Genomic DNA, 20,312 nt, shown 5'->3' on the forward strand with positions numbered 1-20,312 from the left:
CCTTTTTACAAATTTCCGGACCAAAAAAATTGGTGTTATCTTATGACATTTTTTTCCTTTCTTTTGGGACTGAGGAATCTAGGGAAGAGGATTATGAAATGAAGAGTAGTTATTTCATAATTAATATTTTATTTTGTTATATTTAGTGGTGTATATATATAATATCATATAGTAACTATGTTGTCATATCATTTAAAAATTTTAAATGACGTAACATTATACACACCATTAAATGCAACATTTCGGATAATAAGCATTTGATATTGGTATCTCTACAAAGTTATATAAACTATACAATTAAAGTGTGAGATGGTGGATTATAACGTGATCATGACCTACAAACCTTGTTTCTTTTTGGCAAATCGCGCTTAGAAAATTAACACACACACAAAAAAAAAGCAACCTGTCTGCATCATGCAAAATACAAGAGAATGTGTATCAGTATCTATCTGAAATCTCACGTGAGAGAACACATCATGATCAAGTTCTCAGCAGTCTTCTTGAATCTCCCTTTTGCAATTATTCGAGCTCGATCTAACTTCCCAAGAGATGTTCTACATCAACTTCTCCTCTGATGCAATTGGATATATACAATTTTGAAAAGCATTCCTTCTCCCCCGAAATATAAGAAACTGCAGCACTTCAAACCAACCTGCATAAAATAATCTTCTTGTTCTTACTTTTCAAAGCATTTTAAGCCCAAGTTATTGGACTATATACACTTATGACTTGCGCTTGCCCAAGTTAAAATCTCACGCAATTGTTTAATTTTCTTCATCTAAGGGTAGTCTCATTCAAATATTTCCTTTGCCAAACTTGCTCCAGAACAACGTATATCTTGCCATCTTTGTTTGTTTACTGTTTAAGTATCTTACAACGATCAATTAAATATAATCTTAATTATGTATATATAAGTTTTTGAGCACATTTTTAATTATTACAAATTAATTTTTAATTGTAAATTTTATACGAGGAATGAGTTTTAGCTTTTGTGGCCGAGTCACAAAGGAGACAACTTGGAAAAATGTTGCTATCTGTACGAAATACCTAACGGGGAATGCTGGGGCTACCTGTAGAAGACACACCTTTAGAAATATATGCATAGGTAATGGTACATGTATCTAAAATGTTTGTGAGCGATATAGAAATGCACGATTTACTCTAAATTGGACATTTCATTGGTGTTTGCTAGCCTTTGAATACATGAAATATCCTTCCACCTTTCCAAAAATTGCCTAAAAGAGAGATAGACAGTGATCACATTGGTGAAAAAGGGGAAGTATCGAAGAAAGTTGTGCAACAAACACGACAAACATATGACGTCGAAGCAGGCAAAGTAATGAACCTCATAAGACGTACGTTGAAATTCACGTGGTAGGCTAATTAAGGCAGGCAGTGATCAAGGGAAAGGAAAGGCCAAGGAACCTCGCTCTGTCTCTTTCCAAAGTGAGAAAAGCTACTTTGCGAGAACGGAATTGACTTATATTTTAAATAGGGGCGAGAGATGTTGCTATTGCATGCCAACAGACACCTGCAACACATTGTAAGCTTCATTTGTTTGCATTCGCTTCACTTGGATATATAGTTGGATAGCGTTATTATCAATTACATATATCTGTATCCTACTCAGAAAAGCTCTACACTGGATAGAGCTGTCTATTCTTTTACAGAATAAAATATTTTACTGATAAGTGCAAGAAGAAAAAGCATTATTTTACAGAATGTGCCCGGCCGTAACTTCACTGCAAGAAGAGAATTAGGTAACCCACTTAATAACATTCTCATTAATTTAGACATTCATCCACCACCATCCCTATTCCAAAGTCCCTACCATTTGCCACAATTTATATACCATATATATGAGTTCAACTCCTTTATAACAACTTTTTTTTAAAGTAATTTTAATTTGTTTTCAAATTTTAGTTTTTTTTTTTTGATAATTATTACGGAGGCAATTATGATATTTCTATAGTAAAAATAAAAAAAATTCTAAAAAGAAAAACACTAAAATAGTCACGTGACTCGCATGTGACTACATCTTCATCTATTCTTTCAGCTTTCGCTAATAGATATATATATTTGAATGTACAAGTGAAAGAATAATGGTAGTTTAAAGGACAAAGTGTATTTTTACCTTAAAAATTATCTATGATACTACATCAATTTGTAGCTAATATAATCACCAAACTACTAATGCACAACTTCACAAGCAGCCTTCATATGGATCCCCATGATCAGAGCAATTGATCCAACATCCAAGTTCTTAGTTATTAATTTTTGAATTATTTTTTTTCCATTTTGTTTTGGTAAGTACATTTGACAAGATGAAAAGAAAGAAAGAAAGAAAGAAGGTACATTTGACATTCTACATGTAATTTGCACCCTAACCTTACTCACTGTCGGAAAAGTAACCGCAGGAGACTTTAGAGACAATGAAGCAGAAGTCTTGCCCGATTTTCATAGAAGTCAACGAGGAGATATGAGAGTGAGTAATATCTGGCAGACAATTAAAGTCTTTGCCGTACTCACGAAGGCACAGTAACGAAACAAAAATTCTATTTATGAAAAGAAAAAAAAAAAGAAATATTAAAAAAGAAGGCAGTTCTTAGAATTTATAGAGTATTTTATTACGTATATATTTTTTTCCTAAATATCAACATTTGATTTCAACTGTTATTATTTTTAACAACTCAACGCTTATTATATTTATTAACGAATAATGCTATAAATTATATTTTTATTATATAATTATTTTTGAGTTATTGTTAAAAAAAATTTAAAAATTGGTTGAAACTGACGCATCAATATTGTGAAATAAAATTCTGATTTCTAACATTACTCTTTATTCATAAAAAAGCCAACCCTAAGTTGATGTGATATTTACTACGCTACGCTGATCACATCAGTTTGTAATAAGTGGTATGTAACTTAGAGCATTTTTAACAGCTTCATTAAAATAACTAAAAATCACAGTTTTCTATTTTAACTACCCATTTCTTAACTAACAACTTTCACTGTTCTATTTAAATGTTATTTTTTAAAGATTTGTTTATTTATTTATTTTTTTAACTTTTTTAAAAGAATAAGGAGTGAGATAAACAATTTTTATTATTTTTTATTCATTTGGTGAGTGAACATTACTTAATCTTGCTTGAGTACTCTTCTTTCACCAAACTAAAATCACCATTTTGTCGAGGTTGGTGGGAAAGTGTTTTTGTTTGTGATTTTTAGTACTAACAAGATAGTAAAAAAAAAAAAAAAAAAACTAATTTGGTGAAACCGTTAAGAATGTTATGACGTGATAAAATATTATTAATTGATAGAAGGAAAATGGTAAGTGTTCTTCTATTGTTTTCTTGATGTTCTTTTAATTGTGATGTGATTTTTAAAATCATCGTTGAATTTAAGATTATCATTATTAACTTTTAATCTAGCGATAATTTTAAAAGGTATATCACAATTAAAAAAATACCAAAAAAACACTAAAAGAATATCTAACATTTCCCTTAATGGGAGAAGTGGCACCTAAAAAAAAATTATAATAAAAACAAAAAAAATACGTTTACCGAAGTCACCGCACAGAAATCAACCGTAGTCATTCCCTTACAAAACCTTCAAATTCTCTTAAGTAGGCCCCGCACTCACAAGACTTTTCTCGCCTCATCACCAACTACACTGTTCCCCATTGGACTCATCTCCAATCAATCTCTCTCTGGTCTCTATAATTTTAAACTTTAATTCACAAAACTGACTCTCAGTCCGCCTGTGCCTTTACCCAATTTCCGCGAACCTTCACTTCCCCTCTCTCTCTCTATCTCTCTCGTGCTATCTTTTTGAAGAAGCAGAAAAGTTCTGTTCGGGCATTGATCGCCCCCGGAGTTCTCTCTTAACGTGACCGACCTGGTTGCTTAATCGCTCACGGTCTCCTTCTACGGTGTGTTTGGTTTTTCTCTATCATCGTTCTCTTTTCCCAATCAGAAGTGATTGTCTTCGAACTTGTCGATTTTTATTTTATTTTATATTTGTCTTTCAGTTCCATTTGATTTCTGAGTCTCTTTAAATCTTTCCCTCCTTGTTTGTATTTTTTTTCTAAAGAATATTTGGTGGAAATCTCTGAAGTTTAGTCATAAACGGTTAGGAATTTAAACTTCCGGAAATGTAGGATTCGATTTTTTTGGTTAATTTTTTGTCCGATAGAGTCGAATTAAAAAAGTTCGTTCTTTTAAGTTTCGTCCACTCTATTTATGGATAATCATCATGTAATTAAATCTTTGGTGTGGATATTAGTGGGATATCTGCAAATTTGGACTCTTTGGAAGTGGACCATGTTGTTCTCACTTTAATCCAAAATTATCCGTATCATTCTACCTTTTGGTTATTTCTTAGAGCATAAGTAATTTTATAACCCATTTGGTTGTCTGAATTATTATTTCCTATAGAGCACAGTGTGTGTAGTATGTGCTTAAAGTCGAAGAAATGGAAATTTTTCTTATTTTGAATGTTTTTGTGTATCAGGGGGTTGGCATTGATCAAAGGTGCATGAAGAAGTTTCTTGGGTTGACCAATATTTTCAGAGATTGATTATTCATCTGGATTATTGTGTTATCATCAAGTTATAGTCATGAGCTACCAGCAAGAGAAGTTCGTGAGGTTAGTTTAACTCTGCGTATTCAAATTTGTAATGTTTAGTGATGCTATGCTTGAGTTTAAGGTGCAATTTTAGCGTGCTGCATTTGGAAGCAAATTGGTTGAAATCTGGTATTGCAACTTGAAAGCACTTTTCAGAAATTAAACAGTGAATTGTCGCATTTTTAGTGAAAGCCAAATGAATTCTATTTTGGATGGAAAAAGTTTAATTTTGTCACACACAAACATACCCTAGCCGTCATCACGCAGCCACTACTACTATTTCTATATCCACCTGTTATGTTATGAAAACCATCTCTGCGGCCTTTGATATTTTTACCTTAGAGCATTAGCCATGGTTAACACCACCACATCCAGCTATTCCACTTATTCTTACCATCTCTTTCCCATGTATGTCAACAATGTTCCTAGACTGTTGATACTGCCATGTCTTCTAGCGCCTCTTTGCCACCACCGTCTGTTCCTCAGCTACCAATTAATGCTACCTCTGAGACCAGGGGCAGGGCGCAGCTAGGAATATTTTTTTTTGGGGAGCTGTTATTTATATACTTGCCCTGTTATTAGGTAAACATCTAAATTATCTAAGAGAACATTCTACATTATAAGTTTAAAGATTTTTGGATGGCTTTGGAGGGCTGTTTCAGGGGGTAACATGCGTCAAAAACTTGCTGTTTTGTAAAAAGTATGAATAACCCCATCTGGTTACCAAGAGAAATGACACCAGGGGGAAGAAATCAACTTTTGGGGGGAGGACTTCATTCCATATTATTGTTATGACCTTCACCCTCAAGCCTAAACCTGGGTCTGCCCCTGGCTGAGACACAACTTATCATGCTCCACCAACACAATAAAGTTGTGGATCTTATAGTTAGCATCTTGCTTTGATCTTGAGATGCTATGTGACTTCATCGGCAACTTGGATGTTCTTTTTATTTTTGGGTTCTCTTTTCGTGTTCCACTTAAATTGGGCCCAGAGACATAAAACTGATTTTTATGACATTTACTATGTTTCATTCAGATTTCAGGATTGGAAGTCAGAGAAAAGTACTGAGGGGCAATATTCTGAAAATTATGGAATGCATCCAGGAAGAATGAGAACGGCAATAAACTTGGTTTCTGAAAAAATTCAAAGAGGCTTTGAATCTAGTTCGGAGAGGATAAAAATGATTAAAAATCCATTTAAATCCTATTCATTTAATAGTTCTGCTGCTAAAGGCTCAGGTTCAAGGAAGAAAATTCTTGATCCACAGGGACCATTCCTTCAAAAGTGGAATAAGATATTTGTACTCTCGTGTGTTATTGCAGTTTCACTCGATCCCTTGTTCTTTTATGTCCCTGTGATCAATGATGAAAAGAAGTGCCTTGATTTGGACAGTAGGATGGAGATTACGGCTATTATTTTGCGTTCATTCACAGATATATTTTATATACTTCATATTTTTTTTCAATTCCGTACTGGTTTTATTGCCCCCTCTTCTCGTGTATTTGGAAGGGGTGTTTTAGTTGAAGATGCTTGGGCAATAGCAATGAGGTATCTGTCATCATACTTCCTAATTGACATCCTTGCAGTCCTTCCACTCCCACAGGTAAGTGAAACACTTTCTGCAGGCCATGATTTTCCTTTTTTTGGGGTTATGTTTAGAGTTGGTTTTAAGGGGATTGTATTCTATGCTATGCCTTATTTCTGTTGTAGATTACTCTATTAGTAACATGGGATGAAGCAGTGCTTGTTTTTCAGCGAGCAAAAATATATGTTCACCCTGCACAGGAGGTTTGGGTCATTGTGTCTGTTACCCTGGTCATCTTTGGGGTACTTATTGCAATTCCACTTCACTTGGTGACCATTTGAAATTTTCTACATTTGTCCTCCTATCTGGACCTTTGGTTATATAAAATTCTTGTAGTAGGTGTAAGAATTAGTGCATTGCACATGTTGACCTCCACTCGTGATTAAGCCTGTGGTAGTAAGTTGGAGGTTCACTTCAACTGCACAAATACTACTGTCAGGAATTGTTTGTAATAGTTCTCTGTTTACCAAATCTTGCTCAAAGTAATATTATTTTGCATGGTTTGAAATTACTTGTTGACTCATAACTTCTTGTGATATGTTCAGGCAGTTAAAATTATCGTTCCGCATTTGAGAGGCTCAAAATCGTTGAATACAAAGAACTTGTTAAAATTTGTTGTTTTCTTCCAATATGTGCCGAGGTTTCTTCGAATATATCCATTGTATAAGGAAGTTACAAGGACTTCTGGCATACTCACACAAACTGCATGGGCTGGAGCTGCATTCAATCTCTTTCTTTACATGCTTGCCAGCCATGTAAGTTGATTAAATGGCTTTTTTTTTTGTTCTATACTATTTAGGAAAGAAATCATTTTGGTATTAAACTATATTTGCTTACTAAATTTCACTTCACCTTGGTTTGAATTTATTAACTGTTATTTTAAACCTGTCTGATGTCCTTGAGTGCCACCTTTGCTTGCTTCTAAAGCTGTTTATGACCTTAACAATTTAGATTTGCTCAAATCATTTCCTGGTGTTTGGTTTGAGTCTTGAGAGGTCTAACACTGACTTATAGGCGGTATTCCTTTTAAGATGTAATCAGTATTTATTAAGCCTGTTTTTCTGTTAGCAGTTGTAGATTAGGTTATATTGGTGATAGGTTAATGAAACTAAAAAAAAGATTTAACATGTTTATTGCCCTATTTTTGTCATTGAATAATCAATACCTGTCGGATTGAAGTTTTTGCATGGGATGATAATGTGTTTGAACTTTTATGTTTTTAAGAGACAGAAATGAATGGTGTGTTTCTACGTGAATGCAGGATGTTGGATACTGCAACTTAATATATATATATATATATATATATATATATATATATATATATATATATATATATATAAGCATATGTAAAGAGAGTAAATTAAAAATAAAAGAACTTATATTTAAGAAGTTTTAAAGCAAATGGCATTATTCAAATTTTCTTATGAACAATCCTTACATGGATCAGGGTAGATACCTTTCAACTGTTGAGATAGGTTTGGACACAGATGTTGTGCTCAAAAGCGTCTGACACATAAGTAGTCAATAGAGAGAAATGGCCATGTATTAAAGCTAGTGCTGCCTGATGGGCTTTCAATTTGGAATCTTTAAGTTCATTTACTAATGGTATTTGCCACTGTTTTCATGTGAACTTTGGCCTTCGGGGCCTTTTCCTTCCAAGAGTTCACCACTGTTGGGCAATGCCATAGGAGCCCCAAGCGTTTTTATTCGCATTCTTTTCTTATTAAGCATATAGTAAATGAAAGTTCAATTGTCTCTCTTTTGCATATATTTCTGACAATTAAGTGTTTGCTGTTGTATTAGGTGCTTGGGGCCTTTTGGTACTTGTTCTCCATAGAACGAGAAACCACATGCTGGCAAAATGCCTGTGGAAATAATACTGCTGCATGCACCCCGGGTTCTTTGTTTTGTGATAGTAAAGCTGTGGGGGACATGAAGGGCGTGGACATTTTTCTGAATAGTTCTTGTCCAGTACAGACACCAAACACAACACTCTTTGATTTTGGAATATTCCTTGATGCTCTTGATTCTGGTGTAGTGGAGTCAACTGATTTTCCACAGAAGTTGTTTTACTGTTTTTGGTGGGGCCTGCGAAATCTGAGGTGTGCTTATATAGGATCTTTTTTTCTCTATGCTGCACCAGTTGCAACAATGATATCGCTTTGTGTATGTGCATGTTCATAACATAACATGCTTTTTCATGTGCTTATCATATTGAATTTCATTCATTGCACATTTGTTGGATATATGCAGAGAGTGGCAAGTAAACATGCTGCGGTTTAGACATAAACTATCTTATACTCAGGCTTGGATTGTGATGACGTTTTTAGTGGCTCTTGGATGTCCTTTTATGCTGAGTGACATATATTATTGGTCACTTAATTGGTTTATTCAATCCACATTCTATCAGATTGCTTGGATGAGAAGGGATAAATGATTATAAATAAGTTGATATTTCATTATCAGATATGAAATTTTTCATAAATGTGTAAATGTATGTTTTTCAGGAGAAAGGAAAGAAGAATTGTGAGCAAGTTGGAGAAGCAAAAGAGAGTTGGTTTAAGTTGGAGAAGTAAAATGGGTTAGAGGGAGACTGAAATTGATGTGGGTGGAAGTAATGAAAAAGGATAGGATTATTAAAATAGATGGTACATGGCACTGATTGGCAAATAGCTATCTTTATAGGTTACCCAGTTTTGTAGGAAGAATGATTCTTGTACCAGATACCAATCAGTTGGTTTGGGTTTACTATCCTTTCTGGAAGAAGAGTGGGTGGGTCTGAGCGTTTGCGTTTTTTGTCTTTGTGTGTGTGTGTGTGTGTGTGGGGGGGTGGGTTTGGTTGCAAGGATGTGGGATCTGACTGGGATGATATCTCATGAAGAAAGATTGAACCTTGTCTGTCTGTGACATGAACATTAAAGTTACTTATATGCTAATTAGGTTTTCAGGTGTTAATGAGGCCTGTTGAATCTTGATTCCTCTTTCTTTCATTTTCAGCCCCATGTGTAGAATTGTTCTTATCACGTCGAGTGGTGTATTTCATGTGGAATTTTTCATCTCATTATGATGTGTATCCTTGCTGTATTCTATGTTGAGCACATTGCAGTTCAGTTCTGAAATTATTGTTGATAATTATACTTGCGTTTTTTCCCCTGTTCTTCACTTGTGAATTATTGTCTGATAGTTTTTAGTTGCTTCTTTTGTTTTGGCCCTTCTCTTTTCTGGTAATTTTTGTGTTCCATGCTTCCCTTATTCTCATTAGATTCTCAGGTGTAAATGAGGCCTGTTGAATCTTGGTACTTGTTGCTTGTAATTTCAGCCCCATGTACTGGTCTTATCATGTGTAGCCCAAGGCATTTTATTATATTTCGTGTGGACTTTGTCACCTCATATGATATGTCTATTCTTAATGTGTTCTATGTTGAGCACATTGCAGTTCACTTCTGAAATTATTCTGATAATGTATACCTTTGTTTTTTTGTGTGTGTGCAGTTCTCTTGGCCAAAATCTTGCAACAAGTACCTATGTCTGGGAAATCTGCTTTGCAGTTTTCATTTCAATTTCTGGCTTGGTATTGTTTTCATTTCTGATCGGGAACATGCAGGTTGGTACAATTTTACTTCACAGCTTTTGGTCATGTATTTATTTTTGTGAGCATTATGATGAGTTCCAAAATTTTACGTTGGATGCTTACTAGCTGATTGTATGGACACCTGTTACATTCTAAAGGATTTCTACCTCAAAGTTGATCTTTTATATTTTTGACACTTGGTCATGCATTGTTTGATATATCAGAATACACAACTTTATAAATTCAATGAAAGTCTATTATGGAGTGGTTTAATTAATGGGATCGATCTCAGTTTTAGTCTAGGTTATGATGAACTCAACTTGTTTAGTTTTAGTCTAGGTTATGATGAATTCAACTTGTTTTGAGCAGACGTACTTGCAATCCACAACTACGAGATTGGAGGAGATGAGAGTCAAGAGGCGAGATGCAGAACAGTGGATGTCACACCGTTTGCTCCCTGAGGATCTGAGAGAGCGGATTAGGAGATACGAACATTACAAATGGCAAGAAACTAGAGGTGTTGATGAAGAGAATCTGCTCCGTAATCTTCCCAAGGACCTGAGAAGGGACATAAAGCGCCATCTCTGTTTGGCGCTGCTCATGAGAGTGAGTTCCTCCCCCTCTATAACTTTTTTCTTTATCATCTTGCTGGGAGTGAGAACGGAATCTTTGATCATTAAATAATATATTTTCTTCATCACATTTATTCTGCTGAAATTGCACCAAGGCTGGCATGAGCAGCTAGGCTGCAATGAATGTGTAATGAGATTTCTATGGGTGGTACTCTTTGGAGTTATTTGGTTGCTGTACTTCAACTTGTTGGTTTATTAGGACATTAAATAAGAGCAAAAAAGAAAGTGTATTAGATGCAATTTCATCTTTCAAATGTGCAATTATTAGGTAGGGATTATCCATGGGTGGGACAAAGGCCCTGTCTATTCCTTCATGATTAATACCCATATTGAAGCATCAAATATGACCGACATCTTTAGCAAATTCAGATGGTGTTCATACTCTCTAATTCACATTAACAGGATCATGACCTCATCTTTAGCTATTGGTGTGACAATTCTAGTAATTTCGTCTGCTTGAAATTTTTGATAGTATTAATTATTTCGAAGTTATTAAGCCAGTTGCACTGATTGGATGGATTATTGGCTATCCCGGTTTTTTTGGGATTGATTGATAAGTTACATGCACCTGGTGGGACATGAATCCACGACTTCACCCTCCACCTTGCCACAAAAGGGAGGAAGTAACCATTTGAGCTAAAGCTCATTGGCATCCTGGTATTTGTGAAGTCAAAATGACAGCTTTGTCAAACGACATCACCCCTCCACCTTCCTACTGCTACCCTTATTTCAAAATTGATTAATATGCCAAATGAACAGGTTAAGACTGTCTGCAGTCCTGCCTCAAGGATTATTTTTGAAGATCTTCAACATGCTTAAACTTTGATGATTTAAGACATATGAAACCTGTTCTTTTTCGTAATTGGATTGATAGGCACTTTGTTTGGAAATAGACTTCACTGTTAATTCCAATCGTGCTGACTGGTATTAATTTGGATTCCTATGCACTCTCGGTAATTGCTAAATCTAGGATTGATTCTCATTAATTATTTTGGATCTATTTAAGGTGCCAATGTTTGAAAAGATGGATGAACAACTGTTGGATGCAATGTGTGATCTTCTTAAGCCAGTGCTCTACACAGAGAAAAGCTACATTGTTCGGGAGGGAGACCCAGTTGATGAGATGCTCTTCATCATGCGAGGGAAGCTATTGACCATGACAACCAATGGTGGAAGAACGGGCTTCTTCAACTCTGAATATCTTAAGGCCGGTGACTTCTGTGGCGAAGAACTTCTTACATGGGCTCTAGATCCCCACTCCTCATCCAATCTTCCCATCTCAACAAGAACTGTACAAGCCCTTACAGAAGTCGAAGCCTTTGCTCTAAAAGCGGATGACTTGAAGTTTGTAGCCTCTCAGTTCCGGCGGCTTCATAGCAAGCAACTTCGCCACACTTTCAGATTTTACTCTCAGCAATGGAGGACTTGGGCAGCTTGTTTCATACAGGCAGCCTGGCGCCGCTACAGTAAGAAGAAGCTTGAAGAGTCTCTCCGGGCGGAGGAGAATAGGTTGCAAGATGCATTGGCCAAGGCTGGCGGGAGCTCACCAAGTTTAGGTGCCACCATTTACGCCTCAAGGTTTGCTGCTAACGCACTTCGCGCATTGCGGCGCAATAATACCCGGAAGAGAGTGCCAGAGAGAATCTCACCCATATTGCTTCAGAAACCAGCGGAGCCCGATTTTACTTCCGAAGAACAATAGGCGGCCTATCCCAAGAGATTTACATGCTTGGTTTTGTTGTATTAAGGGTGAAACTAGAAGATTGCTCTTCTTCCACACACAAAAGAGTAGTGGAATTACATTATGGTAGAAAGTCACATTTATTGGCTGTATGAGGTCTGTGTATATTATGCTGTATATTGAATGAAATGACCCTTTTTTTTTTTTTTTTTTTTTTTTTTTAGTCATTCTGAAGTTTCGAACTACATTATGCTGTATAGATTCTGTATGTCATCCTGTATAGATTCTCAAGTTTCAAACTACATTAAATACATTAAATATAAGAGCAATGGATTCTCGTATAATTGTCATACAACTGAGATGAGATAGATTGTAATATCATTTCAGTTGTATGACAGTTATACAAGAGTTTAGAGAAAGTAATTACTTCAAATATAAAAAGCAACGAAATTTGGCCGACCACGATAAAACTAAGTATAAATGAGAATATTGGGCATGTCACCCATTTTCTATATATAGCGGTTAAGTAACTTATATTGTTTGGTTGATTTATTTTGGATTAGTTGTTTCAAGGGAATTCTTAAGATTTATTGTTATTAGGCTATCCAAAATAACACATATTTGGGGGGCTTTTCGGGTTTTTATTTTTTTTTATTTTTTTCCTAATTGAATAGAAAAAGAATTACAAGTAAGGATCTTTTTCACTCCTGATCTGAAAAAAAAAAAGAAAGAAAGAAAAGAATGGGTGATCCTAATACCGAAAAATGGGTGAGCTCTCCAACAACAGATTCAACATAAACTAAAACAGTGCAAAAATAATTACAAAAGGTAGGAAATGGGTCAAATGAGTGACCCGGTCCTCTCAAAGGATTACACAAAGCAGTTACAGAAACAAAAATGACACATATTAAAACGAACTTATCTAAGCCCTTACTTGGAACCATCAACAACCACTTAAAAGGAATTATGGGACTCACCATTCGAACTCCTTAAAAGAATAGAGTTATGAGGCTCACTACATCCTAAATTATTTGGGATAGATGTCTTACAACTCATCTTTTAAACTATCAAAATTTTTATGGCAGTAGGACAACCTAATAACATATCTCCCTGCAAAGGGCACATGGGAAAGGAAGAGTTAAAATGATTTAAAATGACTGCAGCTCGAATCTAAATCAAAGTTTGGATTTCAATTTGTCTCATCCATTGACTTTCACCCATTATTATGGATGAAAGACGGTACATTAATAGAGCACATCCATCGAAGCAAAATAAAAATAGAGCACATCCACCAGGTCCTTCTTTTTTTTTTTTTTTTTAATCCTCTATATATATATATCCCAAGAAATGGTTAAAGAGGAAACGAAGCAAAAGAAACAGAAGTTGATGTCCCAAGAACCGGCCGGGTCCATCTCATTCTCATGTCTTTGACTGGGAGACTTGTAGAAGCTGTGCAGTTTTGTACGTATAAGTTGAGCTCTAAATCAACGAATAAATTAAATTATAATAAAGTTTGAGTTTACTTTTTATATTTTCGATTTATTTTTGTAAAATTTTTATTTCTTAACTCCCCACATGATATCTATTGAGATAGCGAGGTTTTATTATTATTATTATTATTTTATTTTTTTGGGTGAGTGCAATGTCGAGGTTTTAGTCTATTAGCAAATTGCACAAGTAATCCTTTTGTTTTCTTCAATATATTTCTTGTCATTTATTTTGCTGGGAAGTTGCCAAGTTTGGATTATTCCTGCACCATCTTTCGCTCTGACTTGACTTTGTAATAATGTATTAAATTTTCGTCAGTTTCTGAGCCATTTTATCCGAATAAAAAAAAAAAACAATAAAGGAAGACCCGAAGCTTGTTGTAAAAAACAAAAACAAAAAAAGAAGACTTAGTCATAACGAATAAATAACTATTTATAATCAGCAAGAGTTGCTCTTGTGTATTACTTGCAGCTGCAGTCTCTTAAGTACTCCCACAGCAAAGATCCAATTTCTGCCACTCTTTGCTTAATTTCTCCAGATCTTCGTCTCCATTGTTCATCTTGATCGAGTTATCAGGTTCAATTCTCCAACCCAAATTTGCTCTTATTACATTTCCTAAACAACCCATAGATTTTTTTAATCCATTTTTAAGTGATTTTACAGAAACCTTTGCTTCTTCATATGATCATGTCTTATGCTGCAGTGTCTCAATTGCATTTAGTATATATATGTGAAAAGTGGAGTTTGTCTCATCTGTTTTTCATTTTTTTTCAGGAATCTTCTTATCTCAATAGTACTCTTGTCGTTCAGTCGTTGGAAAAGTAGTTCGTGGGTACTTAATTCAGTGATGAGTTACTATGGCCGGCATCGGCAAGAGAAAGGGTTGAGGTTAGCATCTTCTTCTTCTTCTTCTTCTTCTTCCTCCTATCATTGTAAACATTTCTCAAAGGATTTTTTATGAGGTTGATCGAAAGGCATCACTAATTGCAGCATCTTGGAAATGTTTTGTTGGTAATTAATTAACTAGGTTTATCATCAAATGTTTTTCATAACTTTAATGCTTTGTTTAATTCCTGTCCCTATCTACAATCTATTCCATCAGTCAGGGCCATTGAACCAGTCGAGATCCAACTATCGAACTTTCAACCTTTCTCTTAAAGACTGTTCGAAATAAATCTTTCTTTCTTCTCAGTACAGATATCGGTTTCCTGATTTGGATACAGTGTCTCCGACTCTTAAAGACTATTCCAAATAATACCAACATCCAATTCACTATTTTAAGTATTTATTTTTATTATTTTATTTAAATATTCTTTTTTAAAGAAAAAGAGAATCATTATATATATAAGTTGATGCTGTTTTTGGTATGGTTCGACTAGCGATGAATTGTTTGCAAAATAACAAGAGCGTCAAAGGATTTCGGCCTTGGTCGGAGACTCCGATATTTAAGTTGACACTTTTATATGGAGTCAAAATATAGCATGCGCTCAGATCTTTTTGAGAATGATTTGATTGATTTCTTTTATTGGATTTTATGCAACTGCTCTCTCCATGTTCCACGTTGAGGTGGTTGATGGATAGTAAGAGTTAGTTTAGAGATAATGTAGGTAATTGATAGATTATGAGTTGTCCACATTCAGATAATGATTAAGAGATAATAGAATGTGTTTGAGAGATAATCTCATAATGCTTGAGTATAACCTATAGTAGATTATATATATATATATATATATATATAGGATTAGTTTTCTTATGCATTTTTATTTTTATTTTTTTGTAAGTTGATTTCTTATGATTGAGTATATAAATATTTAACAAATTGCAACAAATTTATTGGCCACTATAGCAACTAGCTATTTTTATTTATTTATTTGGGTCAAAGTTGCCAGCTTTTGTTTCCTCTGCAAATGTGAATGCTCTGAATTATGCATAGTTTCTTGGTCAAAAATAAATTTGTATTGATTGATTAGAATCCTAAAAATAATCATTAAAATATCTTTGGTGGCCGTCGATGGTTGGGAGGTGTGATGCTCGTGGATATGGGCCCGGGCTGGCAATGGGTGGACTTTGAGGTGACGATTTTTTAATTTTGGGGCCAAAGATTTGGTGGCCGGCCGGCAACACAACTAAACAAATTTAGGGGAAATCAGAGCCCAAATCAGGGGAGAGGAGAGCTGGAGGGAGTTAGAGAAAGGGAGGGGAGCAGAGAGTTTTTATTTATTTGTTTATTTTTTTATAGACATTTTAGGTTAACTTGTACTTTGGAAAATGCTGGTCCTCTCCTCCGTAGTTGTTACTCTAATCTCAAATTTAAATAATAAAATTTGAGAAATAAATTTAATTATATAATTAACATGATAAATATTACATTTAAGTTGTAATAGGACTTGTAGTCAAAGCTATATCCAAAGTAGCACTCCTTTTTTATTACACTATACTGCTAAAAAAGGTTTTGGCTTATAAGGTATAGTGAAAAAATTATAGCATATGGGCTGTATTTGGTTGTATTTTTTCAACAGCCGGTCCAAATTTAATTTTACTCATTCTCTCTTTCTTATGAAATACTTGGAATTAAAACCAAACGGTTAGAAAAATACCTTGGTTCAACTACTAACATATACATTGCAAATATAAATAATTGAAAGCAGAAAACTTCTAAACAACTAGATCAATTGGAGGATGGAAGAACAAGTTCCATGTATATGAGAATATATGATTAACCTGATTCTTAATTTGCTTGCTATATATGTTGTGTTCAGGAATCAAGATACTGAGGGGCAAGTTTCCAAAACTGATGGAGATGACTCCGGACAAAAGCGAACAACAAAAAAGACAATTCTTGACCCAGAGGGGTGGCTGCTTCAGTGGTGGAATATAATGTTTGCAGTGTCATGTGTCATTGCAGTATCAGTGGACCCTTTGTTCTTTTACCTTCCTGTCATCAATGGAGATGCCAAGTGCGTTTGGTTAGACAAAAGATTGAAGATCGTAGCCATTACTTTGAGATTTGTCACAGATTTCATTTATGTTATGAATATAATCTTACAATTTATTTGTCCTTACATCGACGAGGACTCTCGTAAGCTTCGATGAATTATAATAGTTAGAGATCCTCAGCAAATCGCAAACCGCTACTTCTTCTCCCGGTACTTCGTAATTGATGTTCAATCGCTATTCTTCCCATCCCACAGGTAATCAAGGAACACTATCTCATTAAAATTCCACACACACACACACACACACACACACACATATATATATATATCTTACGGTCTGTTTTAATTTGTGCAGGTTTTATTTCCAATTATTTTTTCAAAAGTGAGAGGTTCAAATTTTTGGACAAAATTAAAGGAAGTTCCTGAATGCTGTTGTTTTCTGCCAATATGTACCAAGAATTCTCCGAATCTACATATCGTGGATAAATCTTACCAAGTCTGCCAGCAAACTTGCTAGACTTGTTTGGATTAAAGCTGCATTTAATTTCTTTCTCTATATTCTTGCCAGCCATGTAAATTTGATTATCAATATCATGTTCATTTTACGTCATAAATTTTTTTTTATTGCTTATTTCATTTTTTGTTTTCTTTCAATAAGTGTCGTATGTTTATCATTTATCAAGGTTTCCTTAGATTTCTGTATATAATGAATTGACCTTGGTAAATAAGCATGCATTGCGCACCTACTTTATATCCATGTGTGATTAATTATATAGTACTACCATTTCCAGTCTAAACTTGACACGTGAATGAAAGTAACCAGCTAGGACCTGTGCTCTACTTAGAAATGTTTGATACTTTATTTTTATTCGAAAATCGATCACATAGTGCTGATGAGACAGTTTCGAGTAACCTTTAAATTGTTATATCTGTAAGATTGTCTCGTTCTTTTGTAGTTTTTTGTTAGAATATCTGCAGAATTGACTTATCTTTTTGGTTCTTTAATTAGGTACTGGGTACTTTTTGGTACTTATTTTCTGTCCAACGAGAGACGGCTTGTTGGCACAAAGCGTGTGAAATGCATGTCGGATGTACCCCAAGTTCTTTTAGCTGCAATCAACTTTCAAGCGATCGTGCATTTTTAGATGATTATTGCCTTGTACAAACACCAAACACAACGCTCTTTGATTTTGGAATATTCTTTGAAGTCCTTCAATCTCATACGTTAGAGTCCACAGATTTTCCGCAAAAGCTCTCGCACTGTTTCTGGTGGGGCCTACGAAATTTGAGGTTTACACATGTTAAACTCTTTTTACAACAGTATGAGATGTGAATTTCCACTTTTGTTTTAATTAATTACCATTCATCCAAAAGAATACTACATTATTTTGATATATATATATATATATATATATATGCTATCTCATACATGATAGTTTCTTCAATATTTGCAGTGCCTTCGGTCAAAACCTTCAAACAAGTACATATTTCTGGAAAAACTGCTTTGCAGTTTGTATTTCAATCTTTGGCTTACTACTGTTTTTGCATTTTATTGGGAATTTGCAGGTTGGTGCTCAACATCTTTTTAATCTTTAGGGTGCTTGATTATATAATTATGAGTATGAGTGTTATTGATGATTTCTTTATACACGCATGTAGAAGGACTGCTCAACATGCATTTGTTATTAGAATATTGATTAATTAGTGACTAAATTTATCGGTTCCTATCAATCAAAGATTTAAAGATGAGCTGTAATTTATCAATAGAATTTGATGATCTAAACTTGTCATGTATCAGACATATATACAGTTGGCAACTGAAAGTTCAAAAGAAATTATAAAAAACATGAGAGTTAAAGAACGAGAAATAGAGCTATGGATATCTAGAAACCAGCTCCCTAGTACTATAGAAGAGGAGATCATGCCCATCGTTCAACACATGCTGGAAGAAAAGAAAGATGTTGACGTGCAAAATCTGCTATCTCATCTTCCCATTGAACTTGGAAGGAAGATTATGCGCTATATCTGCTTACCCATGCTAAAGCAAGTGAGTTCCCTTCCCTTCCTTTTTGATAATTTGATTGGATTGTGATTTGTGATAGTGTTAAATACAAATATTCTCATTATTCTTCTCGATTGTTTATTTGCTAGGTGCCACAGCTTCAAGGAAGAGGTGAACAACTTTTACAGTTGATTTGCGGGTATCTGAAGCCAATGCACTACAACCAGCACAACTACATTGTGAGGGAGGGAGAACTACTTGATGCGATGCTCTTCATAACGCGAGGCATCATATGGAACTTCACCACCGGTATTAATGCTAAGAGAAGCGCCAAGTGTATTGAGAAAGGTAGTTTCTATGGAGAAGAACTTCTAGATTGGGGGTTGGAATGCTCTGTTGCATCACCCAACCTATCCGACCTCCCAATCTCTCTCAAAACTGCGAAAACGCACACAAAAGTTGAAGCCTTTGCTCTAATGGCCAAAGACTTGAGGACTATAGATTCCCGGTGTACTGAAGCAGCTTCTTCTGTACAAGCACTAACTGTAGCAGCATTTCGGCGAATTAATGAAAGGAATAATGAAAAGTCGTCTCTCCAATTGATTGCAGGGAAGAGGAAAATTGAATTGTCGTCTGCCCTGTTGCCCAAGGGGAACAAAAGCTAGTTAAATTCTCATGCTCTTGGTGTTGAAAAATGAAAAGCAATAGTTTGTTTTAGAGGCCTTTGCATTAAGTTGTGTACAAAAATTAACAGATTATTTGCTGAACGTAGGCCCATATTGGGATGGGCTTGGGTTTGCTCGATGGTGGTGATAACGGGTTTAGCCGATTGTATTCGGGTAAGGTCAGGGTGTTTTGGAAGATTCACTTGAAGACCCAATTAGACATTTTCCGAGCGTGAAGCCTGTGATCTTGCCCATGATTTGTTTGGTGAGAATGAACAAAATATAATGGGATTTTGTTACGTTAACGGTATATATAGTACCACGTCATTTAAAATTTTAAATGATATGGTAATATATACACTTGTGTTTAAGAATGTTGGAATCAGTGTAGCCGAGTTACTCTTAAGTTTAACAATTTCTAAAGACCGAGTTGAAGGTGGCCAAACCACTTCCAAGAGGATAGTGAAATCAGGGATATGCTTTTTTGCATTCTACAAGCCATCTCCTCACCATCTCTTCTCTCTTAATCTTTTTTTTTTTTTTTTTTGAAAAAATCAAAATGTTAAAGTGAAGAGATGGTGGGGAGATGGTTTAATTTGTAGAATGCATTATAGCATTCCTCAGTCAAATCACATTCTTAAAAGCCATTCCTAACCACTTTTTTTTCGAGTAATTCTAGAAGGCTCTCTAGTGTCCTTCTTAAGTTTCTCCAACAATGATGTGGTTATTAAAAATACTATTTGATCAAAATTCAATAATGATCAATCACAAGTCCAATGGTAATTTTAATAGCCACATTATTCTTGGAGGGACTTAAGAGAGACACAAGAGGGATTTGTAGCATTAATCATTTTTTCCCCCTTTCCTTTTCATTTTTTTTTTCATAACTTTTTTATTTTATTTTTTGTTTCTATATGGTATATTTTTAATTTTAAATGATGTGGTGAAGTTATAATAATAAGTGTTGATTCAATGATATGTATATGTGTTATAATTTTATTAGATATGACATGGTCATTCGCCTACATGTCACTCTTCATCACTAAAAAACCTAACGTAAGGAGTACGGAGAAAATGATTTGATAACGAAGCATTATAGTTTAAAAGAGTGACGGATTTGAT

General features: G+C 34.8%; 1 protein-coding gene and 1 pseudogene across 1 annotated transcript; both read left to right on the forward strand.

Moving 5' to 3' along the window:
* The first annotated feature begins 3,715 nt into the window (after positions 1 to 3,715).
* LOC132177171 (cyclic nucleotide-gated ion channel 1) lies at positions 3,716 to 12,304 on the forward strand. The gene is given in 10 exon segments (XM_059589414.1): positions 3,716 to 3,934; positions 4,516 to 4,650; positions 5,666 to 6,233; positions 6,761 to 6,970; positions 8,019 to 8,317; positions 9,708 to 9,735; positions 9,737 to 9,787; positions 9,790 to 9,819; positions 10,156 to 10,392; positions 11,425 to 12,304. Coding segments are annotated over 9 exon segments (2,148 nt in total). The 5' UTR covers positions 3,716 to 3,934; positions 4,516 to 4,621; the 3' UTR covers positions 12,121 to 12,304.
* A 2,130-nt stretch (positions 12,305 to 14,434) lies between these two features.
* Positions 14,435 to 19,190, forward strand: LOC132162365 (cyclic nucleotide-gated ion channel 1-like; annotated as a pseudogene).
* The last annotated feature ends 1,122 nt before the right edge of the window (positions 19,191 to 20,312 follow it).

This window comes from Corylus avellana, chromosome ca1 (assembly GCF_901000735.1).
Source record: "Corylus avellana chromosome ca1, CavTom2PMs-1.0".
In the NCBI taxonomy this organism is placed as follows: domain Eukaryota; kingdom Viridiplantae; phylum Streptophyta; class Magnoliopsida; order Fagales; family Betulaceae; genus Corylus; species Corylus avellana.